Genomic DNA, 20,093 nt, shown 5'->3' on the forward strand with positions numbered 1-20,093 from the left:
AGTGGCCAGACTTCCTGCGGGAAACATCTTCCCTGTTGCCGAGAGAGATAGCTCGGATCCAAACAGGTCCTGGTCTTTTACTGGGGAGGCAGGAAGGAGAGGAAAATAGTTCTCCACCCCAAAGATTCACTTTCTGCTAACCTCCAAATGCTTACCAACTCAAAACCAACAAAATGCCTGAGAAGCAATAGAAAACCGAAACCTTGGTCTGCTCCTCAATCCGCAGTCAGACCACATCGCTCCTCCCTACAGGCACGGCTCTGTGACCAGTTCACAGCCCCCTGGCTTTGCCTCAAGTATCTAAGATTACTTTCAAATACCCTTTCTAACAAGACCCCAGCAAGAGGCCACTAATTTCTACTGCACAAAAAGCCACTGGAGAGAGATGCGTTTGTCAATATCATCTGGCCTGGCAATTTCCCATCCTCAGACACATCGGCCTATCAGCACTGGCAGATGTTTAGACAAGATTTTATAAATTGTTCAATATCAGCCCATAATGAACCCCAACTGACCATTCCAAAGCAGCTAAAGGCGTCCGGGACGACCCCCGCTGGGATCCAATAATGCTCTCAGGCTGCAGCATTATTAATCATGGAATAAAATAGATGAACCTCTTGAAAAATAAGTGTATGATTGATTAAAGGGCAATCTGAGAAGCTATTATTCTTGTTTTATAACCGTAAGTTATATTCACTCAATTTATCTTTGGAGAGGAAATAGATGATTGTTCATTTCTTTTCTGAAATTATATTAGAGGGATATCCATAAAATTTTGCTGGAAATTAAAGTGACAGTTTTGCTGTTTTTATGATACTAATCAAAGACAATATGTTCCTTGACTACAAATTCTAGCCTTGTCCTATAATTAGATAGTGAGTAACATATAACGAGGCAGTGGTGGAAGGTACTTTAAACTTCTCTTTCCCTCGGGGTTAGGGTAAGAACCACTGCAAGGAGAATAAATCTCTCCTCCCAGATTTTCCGCCTTGTGTTTAATGTGAGTCATATGAAAAGGCAAGGCAAGAAGTCGTTCAATAAATCTGAAGAATCTATGCCAATTTGGATAATTCAAGATTAAGATAAACAATTATTCTCCTCAATAAGTTATGGGGAGGGATGTAACTGTGACCCACGTCAGCACAATTCTCTAGTTACTGAGGAGATTCAATAAGCCTGTATCAGAAATAAATATAAAATGGGTCCTAATTCACAGGGGTATCAGGCCATTTTATTTTGCCTTGTTTTCTTTTTTAATATATACTAACAAGACATCTGCATATTCGGAGCACAAAATCTTAATTTTTTTTTGCAATGCATGTGTATATAAATAGTCTAAAACCATATGTAGCTCCCTCCTGTGTATTTCTCTTCCATCTGTCTTTTGTATGGACAGGAGAAGGGAGAGATTATTTTACACATTTTCATTAAAAAGCCTGAGGCCAGATCACCTGGGGGAGGGGCTGCTACCACTAGGGCCCCCCACCCCCAAATCGCTCTTCCAGGACAAATGAGCCCCAGACACCGTACTGTTGTAGACTAGTTTGTTTTTATTTACAATTTAAGATATAAATTAGTAAAGAATTCTTGTTAAACAACCAACAAAGATTGTATAACTGGCAATGTTCAAATAAAAACCAGGCAGGGTTTATTTACAAAAAGTTTAGATTCCGTTGCAATACAACTTGCATAAATTACTAGAAGCTTTATATCATTATAAAAATAAATATCAAATTTGTTTCCACTTCTTAAGTACTCAAGTTCTATAATCACGTTTTATTTCTACTGTGTACATCTTTTACAAATCAATTTTACAGTAAATCCTATCACACCTATAGAATATATACCGTGGCAATGAAGTGATCAATTCAAGATATCCTGAGAAAAAAGATTGTTTTCAAAAGTCACACATACATTGGGGAAACTATACTATGCCAGCAAATTCACATATGTCCAACAAAAGTCTGTTCCGACGGTCTGTGGGTTGGCAGTGCCCTGTGGCTCCTTCTCCTTCACAGTGGCACGAGACGGGTCCTGATTTAGAGATCAGGTTTTTTATGTCTCTATATTTATGAACATGGAAAGAGAGAATGGCCTGCTGACTTTTTTTTTTTTTTCCAAAGCAATTGTGACACCTACCTGTGGACCAAGGAAAAAACCCAATCACCCCAAATCCTTCAGTCCCAAACCAGCACCATCACATTTTAAAAAGAAATCCCTCTCACATGGTTTTGCCTCTTTTCCCATCTTCAAGATCTGCGATTAGTAATGCTGTCTACTTGTAAAGTGGGTTTTTTTTTTTGAGATACTGCTGTCAGCCAGGCCAACTGCACGGTCCTATCTAATCCATCTGGACATGCGGACGGGCCTGATAAAAGACCTTCTGTGTCTCCCTAGTCTGACTCTGCAAGCATCATCTCTAAAGGGATTTGATGCCCCAAGTTTCAGGAGCGCTAGCTCATCACAGCAAGTGTCTATTAAGTGTCTAGCGCGGTAAAAAATAAATGGTTCAAAATTGCAAACAAATATTCAGACTTTAATCACCAAATATTTTTCCAAAGAGAAAACAACCGCAGTGGTGCAATAAATATATTCCAGTTAGAGTGATTCTGCAAAGCAGAACTGGAGCAAGAAAGAGGGGCTCTGTAAACGAGCAGGGGTCCTCGCCTACTTAAAGAAAAAAATAAAAACCAGGAGAAGATTGCAATGCTCTGTCCTCAGACCTCGTGACAAGAAGCAAGAAATACACATTAAGCGAGTTTACAGAGCTATCGGTGCAGGGAGGCTCCCTGAGGCGGGGGACCCCAGGGAGCTCACTTACTTGCATTGCTGTGTGCGGCCCTTCTATAGGTAGGGCTGGACGCCCCCACCAACCATGGTGCAGCCCTCACTGGCATCTGTCAGGGGAGGGGGCAGTGAGTCAGAACCTGACCCCAGAGCCATCTGTCTCCCAGACAGCAGCGCAGCCACCAGCCCGCACACCCAGGCTCTCTGCACCCAGCAAGCAGCTTGGGGCACCTGACTGTCTCCCCGCCATGTCTGAGATGGACCTCGCTCTGTTCCCTCCTCCTCACTGTCTCTCCCCCTTGACTTTCTTTTACAGGTCTTATGAGATCCCACCTGAATTCTGAATGATAGAGGCAGTATGAGGAAAAGGAGAGGAAGAAAATAGGCTCTTGTTTTCTACTTTGAAATTTTGATAAACTAAGGCCTGTGGGAGGAACCGGCACATTTTGTTTCTTTCCAGCCAAAGGCGGGAAGAGGAGATTCAGCCGAGACGCTATTAATCCACAGGCAGCGCAGGAGCTGGGCTCAGTCAGCACGGAGACCAAGCGGTAATTTGCAACTTGTGGCAGTTTGTGTTTGCCAAAAGCAAACCGGTCACGATGATACTCATAGCAGCAAAAATAGCAAATCAAGGGGAAGTCAGTGACACGGGGTGGGACACAGGCCCTCTTGTGAGGCCAAGGTCTCCCGGCCCTTTCCTGCCTTCACCACCCTTCTCTCCTCCTAGCTTGTCGTCCAAGAGCCGCCGGCCCAGGACGGGCTGTCATTCTCCTCCTCTCCTTCAAGGGACAAAGCTCCCCCCAGGCAGACCTACAGGTGCCCCGGCCCCTTCCCCTGCTCCTCCGGAGTGCTCACTAACCAGGGACCAGGCTCTCCCTCCCCAGGGGACCCGCGGGCCACAGGCAGCCTACCTTTCTTGGGCTCGTAGCCGCCGCCCGGGGGCCGGTACTGGGGCTCCAGCGGGTGCGCGCCCGCCTTGCCCGCGTCGCTGGCCGCCTTGGGAGCCGCGTGCAGCGCCTCTCCGGGTGCCACGGCCGCCGAGTTGTACCGCAGGAGCCCCTGGCCCTGCAGCGCCGCGTTCAAGTTCCCGTAATTGGTGTAGTTGCTGTAGAAGGGCGACGTGTAGTAGAGGTGGCGGCCGAGGAGCGGTGACGCGGGGTAGGGCGAGCCTCCGGGCGGCGCCCCGGACGAGTTGGGCGCGGCGGCCGCGGGCAGCCCGGGCGGCGCGCAGCCCGGGCCCAGGCTCGGCTGCTTGAGGTCCGACGTGGCGATCTCGGCCAGAGACCACAGCTTGGGCTTGCTGGCGGGCGGCGGCGCGCCCGGCGACGTCCGGCTGCCCAGGGGCGTCTTGCCGCCGCCGCCGCCGCCCCCGCGGGGCGCGGCCTCGGGCGGGGGACTCAGCAGCGGCGCCTCCACGCCGGTCAGCGGCGAAGAGGTCACGGGCTTGGGCGGCACCAGGTCCCGCTCTCCCTCCTCCTCGTCGTCCTCGTCGTCCTCCAGGTCGTCGTACTTATCCTTGCACTCCGAGCCCGACTCGCACAGAGGGTCCCCGGCTCGGCACGGCAGCTTCTCCCCGTCTGACTCGGCGGAGCACGAGTGATCCGTGAGCGAGTCGACGTGCAGGCTGATCCCTGCAGGGGCGCGGGCACAGTCTGTGGCAAGCGGGGACACTGCGGGCACCCTGTGGGGGTTGGGGGCGCTGCCCCACAAGCTCCCGCACCTCCACCCAAAGCCAGCCGCGTCCTGGAGGGAGTATGAGCATCCCGGGAAGCGCTCCTGGAGGAGGCACAGGGCCCGGCATGCCAGGCGGCCTGAACAAGAGGCCCGAACCTGGAAAGTCGTGGGGGGAGGTGGGGGGGCAGCGTCCTCCCCGATCGCCTTCTCCCGGAGCCCAGCTCTGCGCCCCGCCTGGGAAGAAAGCTCCCTCAACCTCGCTCCCGCCGCGGCCCCCTGCTCACCTTCGTCCTCCGCCGACGTCTCAGTGCCCTCCTGCGCCTTGTCCGGACTCTCCTCCTTGCTTCTGGCCGCGTCACCCTCGTCCTCATCCTCGTCCTCGCTTTTGTTCCTCGGGGCCCACGTCATCTTATTCTCCTTCTTGAGGCGTCTGCGCGCGTTGGCGAACCAGGTGGAGACCTGCGTGAGGGTCATCTTGGTGATGATGGCCAGCATGATCTTCTCGCCCTTGGTGGGGTAGGGGTTCTTGCGGTGCTCGTTGAGCCAGGCCTTGAGCGTGGCCGTGGCGTCCCGCGTGGCGTTCTTGCGGTAGGCTGGGTCGTTGAGTTGGTACGGGTAGGCCGCGCTGCCGTAAGGGTGGTAGCTGATGGCACCCGTCATCCCGGTCGTGTGTGCGTCGTAGGGCGCGCCCTGCAACCGACAAGAACCTGGTGAGCGGATTGCTCGGGGCCCTGACAGCCATCAGAGCGAGGGAGGCCCCTCCGCCAGCCCGTGGCCGCCTTTCCCACGGTGTTTCCAGCGCTGGAGCGGCGCTTCCCGCAGCAACAGAGCAAAAGGCCCCAGCGGGTAATTTGAGGCCAGCTGTGGATCACGACAGGCGGCGCAGTCTTGGTCTCACGTTTGCGAACGCTCTCGCTTTCCTAAAATGCATCTCCTCCCCAAATGCTCCTGAACCGCGGGGACAGACGGGCAGAAATATGAAGGCACACAGGCCCACAGGTAGTTTCTTGATATCTAAATTTCTCTGGATGTTCCAAGGGCCGCTGCCTCCCCCGACCCCCCTTCCCCGCCCTTACATGGTTAAAAACCCACCCCAGAGCCCCCCGCTCCGCTATTCACCGCTCTAAAGCTCGGCAAATCCAATTTGCAACTCAGAAGCCAGTCACCGTTTCGAATTCTTCAAATACGCGGTAATTAGCATTTTAATTCAGCCTTTAACGTTTAAATTCGAGACTTTACAGCCTTCTCCGAGGCCCCAGCCACTCCGTCGCTGCCCTGGAATTCCACCGAGGGCGGGCAACAGCCATAACCCCAGGAACGGCCTCAATCGTCTAAGTAGCGCTCTGCCACCACCCGGGCCAGGCCAGCTGCAGAACCCGAGGAGCGTGGGCCGACCCCGTGTCGAGGAAGCAGGAGCTTCTCTCGGTACGCAAGGACCGGGGAAGCACTTAGAGGGTCATACAGACGCCCGCCAACACGTTTTGCGAAAGCGTGGCCTATGGGACAGATTAAGGCTGAGATCTTGGAGGGCCGGCCGGGCCCCAGAGCCGCGGCCTCAGGCTCCCCTCTCCCCCACAACCCGGTGACCCCAGCCCGGCAAGTAAATGCTAAGCGCCCGGCAGTCGCCCCAGAGGCCCCAGTGGCGCCGACCCTTGCGCCTGCGCCAGAAGAAGAGAGAGCCCCGGCCCGCTCTGCACTCCTCGTCAGGCTTCCTTGGCGCGTGAAAGGAGGACAACCCAGCACAGATCCCGACCCCGGCCGAGTCGCACTTCACCGGCTCTTGGGGAAAACGACACCGGGAGCCGAGGTGAAGCGGCACGGAGTGCGGGTCCCCAGCTCCGGCTCAAGACGTCGCTGGCCAGCCGCCCTGCCTCTCACCCGGGTCTCTTGTCCCGCCAGAGGCGCGGCGGCCCCAGCTGGCGACTCGGGAGCCACCGCCCACGGCACGTTCCCCGCGGCCCCGCTGGCCGATCCCGGGCCCAGCTCCGCACGAGCCGCGATCAGGATCTCCGAGCCCGGGGTCCCGCGTCCAAGCCCGCCCGCCCGCGCGCGATTACCATGTAGGACGGGAAACCGGCGGCGGCGGCGGCGGCGTCGGCCGAGTACTGCAGCGGGCTGCCGAAGCCGGTGGCCGCCTGCGCGGTGAAGGCCGCGGAGCCCGGGTAAGGGCTGAACGCCGAGCCCGACGCCGAGCGCGCCAGCTCCTCGCTGCGCGGCGCCGCCAGTGCCGACGCGCCGTACGCCGGGCACGAGTAGAGCGCCAGCGAGCCGGGCGCCTGGTACAGGTAGCCCTGCGGGTAGGACATGATGGGCGCGGGGCGCGAGGCCCGCGTCACGCCGAGCAGCGGGCAGGGCGCGCGGCGCCCTCCATCCACGCCCGGCCGGGCGCGGCGCGGCGGCGGGCGCGGGGACGGCGGGCCGAGGCTGGCCGGCCCGCGCACTAGCCCGGGCGGCCCGCGGGCCGGGGGAGCGGCGGGGCGGCGGCGGCGGCGGCGGCGGCGACGGCGCGGAGCCGGTGGGCGCAGCCGCGCGCCAGGCCGGCGGTCGGGGTTTGGGGGAGTCTGGAGTCGGGAGTGAGGAGTTGAGGAAGGAGCGCTCGAGTTTCCGAGGGACATTGGAACGCGGAGCTGTCCGTCACTCGCTCATCTGCATATTCGGGCGCCCGCCCCCTCCCCTGCTCCGCCCGCTCCGCCCGCTCCAGCCGCCAGGCCGCGGCCGGGGGAGGGGCGGGGACCGAAGGGGAGGGGAGGAGAACGCGGAGGAGCGGGAGGCGGGAGGGAAGGAGGGAGGAGGAGGAGGAGGGAGGGACGCGCAGGCTTTTGTGGCGCAGTCGCCTCTCGCGCAGCCCCAGCCCGCGGCCCGCGGCCCCGCGGCCAGGCGGAGCCGAACAGTGCGTCCCCCTCCCACTCACACGGACTCCCATCACCCACCCCCGCTCCCCCACCTTCCGCAGCCAGCCCCCCAGCCCGCGGCGCGCTGGCCGCCCTCCACTGCCCCGCCCCCAGCTCGGCCCGCAAGGACTAGGCAGAGGCTGCCCACTTCCACTTGGGGGACGAAAGGCCCGTACCCCTCTCTCCACCGCGAAGAGGCCGGTCCAGGTGACTGCACCCCGGACGCTAGCGTCCGGGCCGGGAGCCACGGGTGATGGAGGCGGGAGTGTGGCACCCGAAGCCCAGGTCCTCCGTGGGGTGGCGTGCGCGGCTCTCACTTCCACCTTCCTGGGTCCACCCTGCCTGCCACACGGTGCGCGGCTCCTCGCGTGGCCTCGCGTCTGGTCGCCTGCCCCTCGCCGCTCATCGTGTCCTCGCGGGACCTGGATCCGGGGCGCTTTCGTTGCAAACTACCAGGAGGGCCCTGAGGTGAGCTTTCTGCCCCGAAGTCCTGAGTGGAAACCCAGTCCCTGGGTGTTAGGACTTTCCGCTCTAGGAAGTGTTTTTGCAACACGCCTCCAGCGCTTTACCCGGGAAGAAGCCGCCCCGCAAAGGGTTTTGTTTTATTTTGTTTTAATAAGTTGACTCCTCTTTCGGATTTGTGTTATAAAACACTCGGGGGATGATTGTCACTGGACAGACCGCCTCTGGCACGACGTGAAGCCTTGCTGTCACTTGCGAAGGGATGAAAAAGCGACGGGCTGGTGGCACGGGCGGCGCAGTCAGCAGCACAGGTAGCTCAGGTAACGTGCGACTCCGGAGGTGCCCCAGGGGCCCACCGGCGAGACCTTAGCGATGGGCCCTGAGACCCAGTCCCTAGAAAACACCGCTCTCCTCATACCTGCTCCACCCCTCCCCTACCGGAGGCCAGTGGATGAGGGCTTCTGACGACCTGGTGGAAGGGGGAGGGAGGGTCACGATGGATGCTCGGGAGGTCCACATGGGGTCGTGTGTGCAGGGTCCCGGCGGGATCGCTCACACAACAGGTGCCACTTCCTCGGAGGCCGTCTCGAGTGGGTGACCTGTAAGGGGAGAACGTGGTGGGTGGGAGCTCCGGCCCACAGCTCCCCCCCCCCAACTTCAAGACCCCGGTCCTGTGGACTTAGAAGCTCTCGGAGTTACCGAGTTCGGGTCGAGGTCGCGCGGGCGCCACGAGCATCCTGCGGCCTCTCTGCTGGGCACGGCTGCAGCTCGTGGAGCAGGAAGCTCCAGCAGCCGGCCTGATAGCCTGCGGGACCTTCAAGGCAGTCAGGCTGCGTCTGTCTTTCCCCAGGTCCATGGGAACCAGTTGTCAACTGCAGTGCTGAGCTCGAGTAGAACCCATCCTCCTTGGCCTGGAGGAGCAGCACTCCCGGTAGGTGTGGCCCAGGCACGTTCCACAGGCTGCCTCCCCTATGAGCCCCCAAACCACTCGCCCCCACTTGTCCTCCCAAACCTGCTCCCCCCCAACGCTTCCTACAGTCCACAGCCCGAACCTCCACACATCACCCCTCACCTCTCCCCCAGAAGCATTCCTCTGATGCCCCCAGCCCTGCCACACATTACTTCCTGTGCACTTTGGGCCGCTGGGAGGATCTAGCCAGGGGAGTTTCAACAATGCTGCTACCCCAAGTAGTCCACCTGATTCAGTTCAGAACAGATATTTTAAGCCTCAAGAAGGAACAAGAAGGAGAAAGCTAGAAATCCCGGCATCCCGTGGAGCCGGCCCTAGACAGGATCCCTGGCATTTGTGGTCGTCCTGTGGGGAATCCGGCCAGGAAGAGGCCATAAATGAGCTTGGCACATGTTAGCTGGCCAGCAGGAACAGCAGCTGATCAGGTGACAAGCCTTCGGTTCGATTCCAATTACATAGTTAAAGTGAAAAAAAAAATCAGGTCTAATTTTTATCTCCAAGGAGGACTGGCCTGGAGTATTTCCATTTCTGAAGACCAGTTCCTGCTGTTGTTTCATTAGCATTTGGGGCTGCCCCCCTCGCCCTCCCCACCTCCTGCACCCTCTGGGCTTGATCTCTGCCAGGGGCAGAAAAGAAAACAGCAAATTATTACAGAAACATCCTCAGTTTGGAGCAGGAGCATAAGCTCCGATACACTCGATTTTGACATCAATTAAGTGCATAACCAGACATGTGCACGTGGCTTTGGAGGGTCTCCCGTGGCCCCGAGTGCATCTCCAGAAACGGCGCCCTGCTCTTCCCTCTCCCTTGAGCTCCATGCTGCCGATTCTAAAGACAGCCTCTTCTCTGACTGTATTTCCCCCCAGCAATTATACTCCTCCACTGAAATCTAAATTTTCCATACTGCTGCCTGCTACTAATAAAAACCGTCTACCTTGCACTATTAAACAGTCGAATCGCACTACATGCCGTTTTTATTGGTAGTGACTGTAGCAAATTAAAATGCCTACGCACAGACATTAAAACTTACGCTCGGCATAGTTATTGGGATATATAAACTCCGTGTTACTTGAAAGCTCTCTGATTTTTTTAAAAATCACTTTCCCTTTTCTTAAAGTTGGCTTAGTCTTATTTTAAAAAAAAATCAGTCAGGAGAACATGCTGCCAGTGTCGAGGCTCCACGCAGCGGCTCCGTGCGAGGGGGGTCTGGATTCGCTGGAACCGCGTGTCGGGTTCCCGCGGGGAGCGCTCGGCCGCGCCCAGGGCCCCGCGGCCGTCTCTCTCGGAGAGCAGGGACCTGGGTGACTCGCTCCCGGGCGAGGAGGGTGTTCAGGCATGTGCAGCGCCCGGGTACGGACAGGCACTTGGCTCCTGTTGCTTTCAGTTGCCCTCCGAGCTGGAGTGGAACAGAATGGGAGACACACACGGGGCACACCGGCGGACTGCCCAGACAGCGCGCTCATCGGAACCATTACCTGGGCGACTGCCAGTTTCAGGTTTACGGTGGAGCCCCCCCCCCGCTTCCCCCATGCATGCATTAAAAAAAAAAAAAAAGTTAACATGGCCACGTTCTGTTTCTTGTCCCAACAGTGGTCGATACACTTGGAACAAGTCGGCGTGGATATGCACGTTCCGACGAGCCGCGGTTTCCTGGAGGCCGTGCTCCGGGAAACGACAGACACGCGGCTCGGGCTCCGGGTCCTTCCCGGAAAGCGGCGGCGGCGCAGGCTGGGGCGTCTCCGCACGCGGTCCGCCCGGGGCTCCCGACCGCCCGGCCAGGCCGAGCAGCGACGCGGCCCGAAGTCGTGCGCGCGGGCGGCGAGGGGGCGCTGTGGCCCGCGGCTGCCGCCTCGTCCCCACAGCGGTGGCCCCGGCGCCGTCCCCGGCCACCGACGGGCAGCGGGCGCCCGGGCCCTGCCACCTCCCACGTGGGTGTGATTCGGGGAAGGACACTGACTCTGGAGCATTTCAATAAAAGCTAAGCCGAGCAAGGCCTTTCTCTCACTCCGCCTTTTTACCTTGTCTTCGCTGGAGTTTGTAAATTTGGTGGGAAAACAGCTACCACTCCAGAGGTAAATTAGGGACGGGGGTTCGATTGAGATTAAATAGACACACTTTACCCGGTTCCTCCTATAAAGTGCCATATAAATGTAAGTACTTCCACTGTATCAAGGCAGGCTTCTGGTGAATTCTTAATAGGGTCTCCCTCCTGTCCCAGCGCTTCCTGGCGGGACTGCAGAGCCGGTGACAGCAAGAAGGGGAGGGGGCAGCATAGGGATTCGGTTCTGCGTTTTCCTTTTCTTTTTTTTTTCCCTTTCTTCCTTTCTTTCTCTTTCTTTCTTTCTTTCTTTCTTTCTTTCTTTCTTTCTTTCTTTCTTTCTTTCTCTTTCTTTCTTTCTTTCTTTCTTTCTTTCCTTTCTTTCTTTCTTTCCTTTCTTTCTTTCTTTCTGAATCGAAATACGTCGCTGTAAATTGCACAAAATTTAAGTCAGAATGAAACGTAAATGCCTTTGAAGCGTGGCTGAGCCCTCTCACTGATCTACAGACACGTGTGATTGGATCTCCGAGGTTCTCAAACTCTCTTCTGATGCGGCACCGTGCCTCTGAAGAGCAAGGCCGGAGGCGAACCGGCACAAGGCCAGAGGGTCCCCGCCACTCCGGTCCTGGACCCTGTGCAGGGACGCGGCTCGGGCGGTGACCTGGGGCTGGGGGCGGGGTGGAGCGGCCGGGACCTAGGACTCAGGACGGGCTCTTCTCACACTCCGGGCACCGTGTGCCCGGTCAGTGGCCGGGGTCTCCCAGTCCGCCGCCTGACTCCTTAGCTCCTGGCTGCTAACGTGTCCCTCCCGGTCTCCTTTAGTGGGCAGCACAGTTCCCATCGTCTGCACGGATGCCCCGCCTCCGACGTGCTTCCTGAAGTTTCCCCCGAGCAGCAGCCCGAGAATCCTCCCCTCGCCATTTCTCAGCGTCCTGCGGGTTTCTGTCCTCCCATCTCCGGGCCCTTCCCTTCTCCCCGCCCTCCCGGGTCCGCAGCCCCATGTCCCCGCGCTGCGCTGGCCTGTGCGTCCCGAGCCCGGAGCGCCCAGGAAGGGAGGTGGGGTGCCGGAGACCAGCCGAAGGATCCAAGTTACGGAGACCCGTTTCCGGAGCAGCGAGCACCCGAGCGCCTTCGTTCTCCCATCGGCAGCTGTTTGGAAGGAGAAACATTTGCGAGTCCTTCGCCTTTCACGTTCACGGCCGCGCACATCGGCGCCCCGGACACACGCACGCGCACACTCGCGCTGCCTGGGGCCGTCCGGGGCCGCGGGAGCTGCTCTGGACAAGTGCAAACAGATGAAGAGTTGTCAATTTTTTTTGTTTTTGTTTTTTCTTTAAAGTGATTCTGCAGTTTTTGGAAGAACTTAGCTCACCCCGACCCCCACCCCCGTCCCTCCGGCAGGTGCTCCGTGGCTTTCTCATCACCGTTTTACGCGCCGCAGCGCCTCTCGGTGCGCGCGTGCGGATGCGGGTGCCGGCGCGCCCAGGGGCTGCGGAGACCGCAGGAGCCGATCTGACCCGGAAGGAGCAGGTAGGTTCCTCGCCGGCAAGAAAACATTGCAGGAGGAGGAAGAGTTCCTCGAGTTTTAGGACAATTTACTTTTATCAGGCAAGCGAGGCTGTAGAGAGCGTCTGTCAGGGGCTGTGTCTCATCTCCTTTGCTAACTTTTAATTCGGTTTGTGCACCCAGAGGGCTCCCCCAGACCACGATTCGGCGGCACGTAGTCACACGCACACGCCAGCCCTTTTACTCCCCGAAGTCTCCCACACAATCTGACACACCTGGGCTGCAGATCCAGAAGTCAGGGGGGATTTTTTTCTCCTTTGTAAATACTGGAAAGAGTGCAGAAATAAAATTTGTTCAATTGGATTGCATTATAAGTAAAAATTTCAGTTGGACAGAAAATAAATTGCTGACCGAGGGGAAAGATCTTTGCAGCCCCCATAAATGGGAAAATTGTTCTGCAGAATCAGAAAGGGTTCCCACACTCAACAGGTCAAGACAAGCCACTCAATGGGAGAAATGGGTCGGGGCGCAGGCAGGCCCTCCACACATAGGAGCCTGAAAAGCCAAGCAGGCAAAGAGGTCCACATTCACCCGTGACATCATACAGTGTCTAAGATGTCACGGCACCCACTGGATGACACCAAAGACGGCCCAGGGTGTGCAGAGACAGGGCACCGCCCCCCCCCCCCCCGGCTGCACTCACTTTCTTAGACTGCTGCCAAGAAAGTAGGGGGACACTGGGCAACACCAGAAGAAGCAGGAGATGCCCAGTCCCTGCCTCCTGCCCTTGGAGCCCTTTCCTCATCGTCCACCGCAGAGAAAATGCCAGGCAGGGGCACTGAGGCCCTGAGGCCCTGGCACAGTCCTTGCAGCATTGTTTACGAAGGGCAGGGTTGGGACCGGCCTAAATGGCCGTCAGGAGGGGCCTGGACACAGTCTGTGGCATATTTCATGAAACAGAAAGTTCCCCAGGGGGCGGAAGTGAATGAAGTGGGCCTGCTTGTGTCAACGTGAGTAAGTCCTGAAAGTACAAAGCTGAGTGGGAAAAAAGTAATAGCTTTTCAAAAAGGATGCAGACACCAGGATGCTGACTGCAGAATTTTACAAAAATACAGCATTATGTCTACTCTTTACGGGGTGAGGGTGGTGGCTGCAACAAGGCGAGGGGACAACGGCCTCCCCTCCTCTGCAGGCCTACGGAGTGCCTGAGAAGGGGGGAGGTGGGGGGGGAGTGACAGTCTATTAATAATATTTCATTCCTGAAAAGCACATCTGATGCACATGTCACAAAAGATTATTAACTAGGAGTGACAGTCCCGTGGGATAGTACTCTGTCCATCCCTCTCATGTGAAATATTTCACACTTTGAAAATTAAAAATAAGTGTTATCATTTAAAGAAGTGTCATCGCTTGGAAGTAGAGTGAACTAGTTGAGAAGTACTTTCTTTTAAAAAAATAAATAAATAAAACTGATTTCTCAAAAATTCACATTCTTCATCTCCTTCTTTCCTTCTTCAGTCTCCCATCCTTTGAAACATAAGGTCTTGGATTTGCTGTTTAGACCTTTACACAGATTGTCACTGGTGTGGATGTCTTTGGAACATCACCCAGAACGTGGCAGGGAGAAACAGGCTTCCTGAGCAGGGTGCATCCCACAGGGCCCGAGGCCCCTCATCTGGGACCTGCCGGCTAGCTGCTCACCCCATGGAAAGTGGAGGCCTGGCCTCTCGCTCTGCCCAGGGTCGTGGCCCTGTCACTGAGGCCACCGGCCACCTGCACGCATCTGTGGGAGAGGATGCTTTACCCTGGATGGAATTCTGCATCTTCCCCTACACAGAGCAGATGTATTTTGGGAAATTCAAATCAAGATTAGAGAGAGGGGCTGTGAGGAGACAGAAAGATGGGGGAGGCCACTGGGGAAGGACAGCCAACCTGGAAAAGAGAAGATGGGTAGGATCCAGGCTCGCCTCCCCCACAGCTGGGCTCCAGTCTCCAGCAGGCCCTCACCCCTCACATGCCTCGTCACTCTCAGAATAGAACTCCATGCCTTGCTGGCCCCTCAACTGCTTCTAGAAATGACTACCTCTCTGCTGTCATTCTCCATTTCAGCCAGAGGGGTTGGGTCTTCCTACACAGATCTGCTCAAAGCCCCTGCAGAGCTGGAGAGGCCTTGAAGCCAAGGCCTGCAGCCTGGCTCTGTCAGTGATTACGGACGTCTGGCCTCCACATTTCGCCCTTTTCCTCAACCTGCTCAGAGTCAGGCAGGGAAGAGGCTGCTGCTTCCTGGGAAACACCTCCGTCCGGAGGCACCCTGCGCCCACGAGGACGAGGGCCGTTCAGGGCTGACGTCTGCCCACAGCTGTGGGCTGGCTGCCCTGGCTCTCTGCTCAGCTTCCCTGGCCCTGCTGGTGTCCTGGAGTGAATGGTCCTCTGACTCCAGTGCCACCCTGACTCCAGGCTTGGCAAGTCGTGGGCACCAGAAACGTACTGATTAAATGAATCAATGAACGAGTGAATGGCTTGCTCTTGGCCATTCACCTTTTCTTCTAAAAGGTAAACCAGGGCTTTGAGAGAGAGAAACAGGACAATCACAGGGCCACTCACTCACATCCCAGCTCTGCTTGCCCCTTGGAGATCCCTCTGCACCTGCGTGTAGTGGGCACTCCAGGCAAATCCAGTCACATCTCGGGGGGCTGGCACGCCAGGGTAAAGCAGGGGCAAGTCTGTAGGTTAAATTTTAAGGCCCAATGGATATGCACACTTAAAATAACATTCAGTTTTGAAAATAAATTCCTGAGTCAGCTATCATCCCCAAGCCTTGCATTCCTTGAGAAAAGTGAGTGTGCATTTTTTTTTTTTTTTTTGGATCCCACATGACGCACACTTGTTCCCAGCACACAGGCATTTGGGAAAAAAGGAACTTGAACAAAAGCAAACTGAACTTTGATGACGTTTTTAGTAAAAAAAAAAAAATTCAGAGTGGGAAAGAGTATTGCAAACTTTATTAAGGGTGGAAGGTATAGCTCAGTGGTAGAGTGTGTGTTTAGCAGGCACGAGGTCCTGGGTTCAACCCCCAGCACCTCCACTAAATAAACCCTTTAATTAGATCCCAGCAAGGTTTCTGAAGATAGAGACAAACTTATTCTAAAATTTATTTTTAATGGCATGAGCTTTAGGAGAGCTGAAACAATTTTGACAAAGAAGAGTTGAGTGGGAAGAACCAGTCTACTTGTTTCCAAGATATTTCATGGTTCCAGAAATCAAGAGAGTGTGATGTTGATGGGGGAATAGACATATAGATCACTGGGAAAGAAGAGAGAATCCAGAAACAAGCACATTCAAATATCCCTGACTTAATATAACAAAGGCGCAACGCCATTCAGTGAGAGAAAGTTAATCTTTCCAACAAATGGTGCTGAAGCCATTGGCTATCCGTAAGTGCAAATACACACACAAGCTCCAACCCAAGTCCACACTTTGTACAGAGATTAGCTCAAAATGGGTCATAGACTTAAATGGAAAATTATGAAACTCTTAGAAAAATAGGGGAGAAAATCTTCAAGATCTAGGGCAAATAATTCGTAGACTAGACCCCCAAAGCACAATTCATAAAAGGAAAATTTGATAAATTGGTCTCTGTCTAGTTTAAACCTTTTGTTCCCTAAAAGAATGAAAATTTGCAGACTGAGAGAAAATATTTGCAAGACTATGCACCCAACAAAGGACTAGTATCAAGAATATATAAAGAATACTCAAAGCTCAACAGTAAAACAAAATAAAACAAAACAAAACAAAAACTGCAAAACAATCCAATTAGAACTTGGTTAAAAGACAAAAAGACATTTCACCAAAGAGGATACACAGAAGGCAACTGAGCTCATGAAAGGTGTTCAGCATCGTTAGCCATTAAGGAAATGCAAATTAAAACCACAGTGAAATATATGCTATCAGAATGGATAAAACAAAAAAATTAAAAAGTGACACCATCAAAGGTTGGTGAGTGTGCAAAGAAACTAGATTATTCCTAACTTGCTGGTGGGAATATAAAATGGTCAATTCACTCTGGAGAACAGTTTGGCAGTTTCTTATAAAACTCAACTTGCAACTACCATGCACTCTAGCAATTGCATTCTTGGGCATCCATCCCAGAGAAACAGAAACTTATGTTCTCACAAATCCTGTACACGGATGTTCATAGCAGCTGTATTTGTAAGAAACAGAAATTGGAATCAGCCCAGATGTCCTTCAGTGGGTGGAATTAATGCTCAACCAGACGCAGGAGTGAGTTATTGGTCTACACAACAACATGCGCGAATCTCTGGAGAATTAAACTGAGGGAGGAAAGCCAATCCCAGAGGCTGTCTACTGCATGATTCGATGAATAGAACATTTGGGAAATTACCAAGGTTTGGAAATGGAGAATAGTTAGGTGGTGGCCAGGGCCGAGGGACAAGGGCTGGGGGGTGGGGGTGGGGGGCCCGAGGGAGGTGGGATGTGTTTACAAAGGGGAACAGGAGGGCTCCTGGTGGTAATGCGAGTCAGCACCCCGACTGCGTGTCTTCAGAGACCTTCAAGGCGTGAGGGCGAGAGAGGTGTGTGGTCCATAAGGCACGGTGCTTCCTCTGAGCACAGGAAGGCAGGGCAAGTGACGAGGGGCAGTAGAAATCATGTCCTTCTGAAGATGCAAAGCCAGGAACAGCTTCCTCTGTTTTTCGACTTTGCTAAATATTTGGTGATTTTCAAAAGTTATACACAGAAGTGATGGCTTGGATGTTCACTGTCATGGAATGAGAAGGAAAGCATGTTTTTATATTTTTTATCTTTTGAAATCTTTCACTTTTCCAGATTTTCACATTCATCTGAGAAAAAAATTCAGGGTCATCTTTTATATATAGATTCTGACTCATGGTAGGGAATCAGTTATACCTGAGATGACACACATATACTTTAATTTATGTTTAATGTTGAAACATTTTTAAATATATCTCCCCTCATATACTAAAAGTCTTTTTCCTTCACCATTGCATATTTATCCACTTGATTTATTTTAAAAGATGTGTAAGATTTTAAACCTGTAATATCAACATTACTACTAACGGTAAATCACTGAGTACAGTTTTTTATTTTTTTGCAAATCTTTCAACATCTAGAAAATACCACATTTGGGGTGCACAGAGTGATGTTCAAAACTACCTGAAAATAGCATTTTGTCTGTTAGCAATTTTACACAAAGATTTATTTTTTTCTACCTATTCTAATTTTAGGGCTTCTCCCCTTTTCTGTCTGAGTTAAGTGCTTGTAATTCAATAACTCCCACGGTTTAAAAGTCCCAGAACGTGTACTCAGAAGTCTTGGCCCCTTTTGTTATCAACCCCCTCCCGGTCCATCTCTCCTGCCTTCTATCTGTCCGTCTGTCTTTGTTAGTTTCTAGCGAGTCTCCCCGCATTTCTTTTCACAAGTGTGAGCAGACACATGTGCACGTCCATGATGACAAGTCAATAAATGTCTCTCTTCCTTAGGAAACGTACAGCTTTCCATACCTTGCTGTTTCTTCTTAACAGTAACTCAGGGAGATCACTGCAAACTGCTTTCTAAAGACGTCCCCCCTTTCCGCCAAAGTACCTGAATAGCATTCCCTCTGGTGGCGAGTGTCGTACTGATCTAACCAGACCCGCAGTGAAGGGAGTTCTTGCCACGTAGAAGCTTTCACTTTGTTCGCAGGGCCACGCGGGCAGCGCCTCACAGGATGCTTCTCAGTGGTGAAGGTGCAGCCTCGGCGTGGGGCCTGCGACATGGGGTGCTGGTCATAGGGTGACTGCATGTGCAGTTTTACCCAGAACTGCTATATTTCTGTTCTATTTTGTATTCCAAACGTCAGTGTAAGAGACTGCATGGTTCTTCACAGCCTAACCAGTACAGACGGCTTAAAGAAACTTGGGATCTTCTAATCTGAAATGTGAAAAGTTGTATCTCATTGTGGTAATTTAATAGCTTTTTTGAGGAATTGTTTAAGTAGAATTAAACGCACTGATTTTAAGTGTGCAGGTGGATGACCGGGGAACCCCACAGTCCAGTTTCACAGCATTTCACCCGTGTCCCCAACCCGGACGCTACGGGTGCTCTCTGCCACTACGCACGCACGTCTTCCAGAGTCCATGTAAGTGGGCTCGGATACTGTGCTGCCTTCTGTGTTGGACTTTCTCAGCGAGCCAGGTGTTTTCTGACGTTTACACAGGGAGCCCTCGGCGGTACTGTGGGTGTGGCTCCAGACCCGCACAATAAAGGAGATTCACCACAGGAAAGAGGGCCACGTGAGTTTTTTGTTTCCCAGTGCTTACAAAGGTTATGTTTACACCGTACTCTGGTCTATTAAGTGTACAATGGCATTATGTCTTTTCAAATGCACACTTGCTCTAAAAATACTTTATTGCTGAAAAGAAAAGCTAAGCACCGCCTAAGGCTTCAGCGAGTCACAGCGGTAGCATCACAGGTCACTGAGCACCAACCGCCACAGCGCGCACAGTAAGGGAAAAGCCTGAAATATTGCGAGAACTGGTAAAATGTGACACGGAGACATGAAGTGGGCGAACGAGGTTGGAAAAATGGCACCAGCAGACTTGCTGGACGCAGGGTTGCTGCCAACTTCCGATATATAAAAAAAAAAATTGTACTGTCTGCAAAGCCCAGTGAAATGAGGTCCGCCTGCTGTGGCATTGCCTGAACTAGTAATTCAGCCCTCTTTCTGTCAAGTGCGCCTCCCAGGTATGGGCATACCACGTCTTTTGCAGTCTCTGGTTGGTGGACATTGGTGATGTTCCCATTTTCAAGGCTGTTTTGACACAAGCTGCTTGCAGCACTGGTGTGCAAGCCCTTGTGTGGACGTGTTTTCATTTGTCTTGGGTAGATTCCCAGGAGTGGAATTGCTGGGTTGTAGACTAAGTGCTTATTTACCTATTAAAGAAACTGCCAAGCCATTTTCTAAAGGGACTGCACCATCTGGCATCTCCCAGCAATGTGTGAGAGTTCCGGTGGCTTCAAATTTGCGTTGATGCTGGACAAGGTCCCCCTCCTCTGTCTCAGCCACTCTGGGGGCAGAAGTGTGTCTAACTGTGTTTCTGCAGATTTTGTATCGGTCTGCTTGGCATCTCTTTATCACAGTGCCAATTATATTGACTGTATTTTCTTATCTTCTGTATTTTTTGTGCTCTGGTGTTTGTGGTCCTTCCAGACCCAGAAAGAGACTGCCCCTCCCAGGGCCAGCACATTCCTAGAGGTAAAACAGCTCCTCCTGGAGCATGTCTCACGTGCAAATCAACCGCCCACCTCCTTATCTGACTCTCACACACCAAGCCAATGCTTCCTTTGCGCTAAATCATCCCAGGGTTGGGTTCCAGGAAAGTGGAGACCATCCCTCTTCCCCAAACACCGCCAGAATGATTCAGACTAACCAGCCCTGAGCTGTGGCCCCTGTGCAGCCTTGCTCTCCTGAGGAAACCTGGCTTGAGCCCCCTCCTCACCTCTGCGTCTGCCTCCGTCTAGAGCCTGTGGCCCTGTGCAGTGTGTCCCCTTCTCCCAGGAAGTGTGGGCAGTAAGTTCTTCTTCCCATGGCATTAACCTCTCCGGGAACTTAGTCACCTCCACGAGGTAAAATCCTACATGCACCTTTTAGAACAAAGTGGCGTTTCCTCATGGTTTACTGTGAATTTTTTTCAAAAAGCTAGTGATGCTGATGGTTTCCCACGTGCCTGGTGGCCACCCACGCGCC

At 53.6% G+C, this 20,093-nt stretch overlaps 1 protein-coding gene and 1 long non-coding RNA gene across 4 annotated transcripts; one reads left to right on the top strand and one right to left on the bottom strand.

Annotated features, from left to right (window-relative positions):
- Nucleotides 1-1,993: 1,993 nt before the first annotated feature.
- On the bottom strand, nucleotides 1,994-7,006 carry IRX2 (iroquois homeobox 2). 3 transcript variants are annotated; one of them, XM_074355939.1, is made up of 5 exons: nucleotides 6,519-7,006; nucleotides 4,746-5,151; nucleotides 3,699-4,418; nucleotides 2,822-2,897; nucleotides 2,000-2,139 (listed from the first exon to the last, which is right to left on the bottom strand). In XM_074355939.1, the coding sequence occupies exons 1-4, from the start codon at nucleotides 6,765-6,767 to the stop codon at nucleotides 2,845-2,847; spliced, it is 1,428 nt and encodes a 475-aa protein (XP_074212040.1). In that variant the 5' UTR covers nucleotides 6,768-7,006; the 3' UTR covers nucleotides 2,000-2,139; nucleotides 2,822-2,844. The 3 variants fall into 3 exon arrangements, with proteins under 3 accessions (XP_074212033.1, XP_074212043.1, XP_074212040.1); XM_074355932.1 differs by having other exon boundaries at nucleotides 1,994-2,897; nucleotides 6,519-7,005; XM_074355942.1 differs by lacking the exon at nucleotides 6,519-7,006 and adding an exon at nucleotides 5,581-6,333 and having other exon boundaries at nucleotides 1,994-2,897.
- Nucleotides 7,007-7,240: 234 nt separating this feature from the next.
- On the top strand, nucleotides 7,241-10,791 carry LOC105081225 (uncharacterized). Its single transcript, XR_012503534.1, has 3 exons — nucleotides 7,241-8,134; nucleotides 8,665-8,745; nucleotides 10,375-10,791. It is a non-coding gene; the product is annotated as an uncharacterized LOC105081225 (long non-coding RNA).
- Nucleotides 10,792-20,093: the final 9,302 nt, after the last annotated feature.

The sequence above is a fragment of the Camelus bactrianus genome, chromosome 3, assembly GCF_048773025.1.
Source record: "Camelus bactrianus isolate YW-2024 breed Bactrian camel chromosome 3, ASM4877302v1, whole genome shotgun sequence".
Classification (NCBI taxonomy): domain Eukaryota; kingdom Metazoa; phylum Chordata; class Mammalia; order Artiodactyla; family Camelidae; genus Camelus; species Camelus bactrianus.

What these genes read in the sequence shown, in the direction of transcription:
- IRX2 (XM_074355932.1), bottom strand. Translation starts at nt 6,767, where the DNA reads ATGTCCTACCCGCAGGGCTACCTGTACCAGGCGCCCGGCTCGCTGGCG. An exon ending in CCGGTTTCCCGTCCTACATG is followed by an intron (nt 5,152 to 6,518) that starts GTAATCGCGCGC and finishes TGTCGGTTGCAG; the next exon opens with GGCGCGCCCTACGACGCACA. An exon ending in GACGTCGGCGGAGGACGAAG is followed by an intron (nt 4,419 to 4,745) that starts GTGAGCAGGGGG and finishes GCGCCCCTGCAG; the next exon opens with GGATCAGCCTGCACGTCGAC.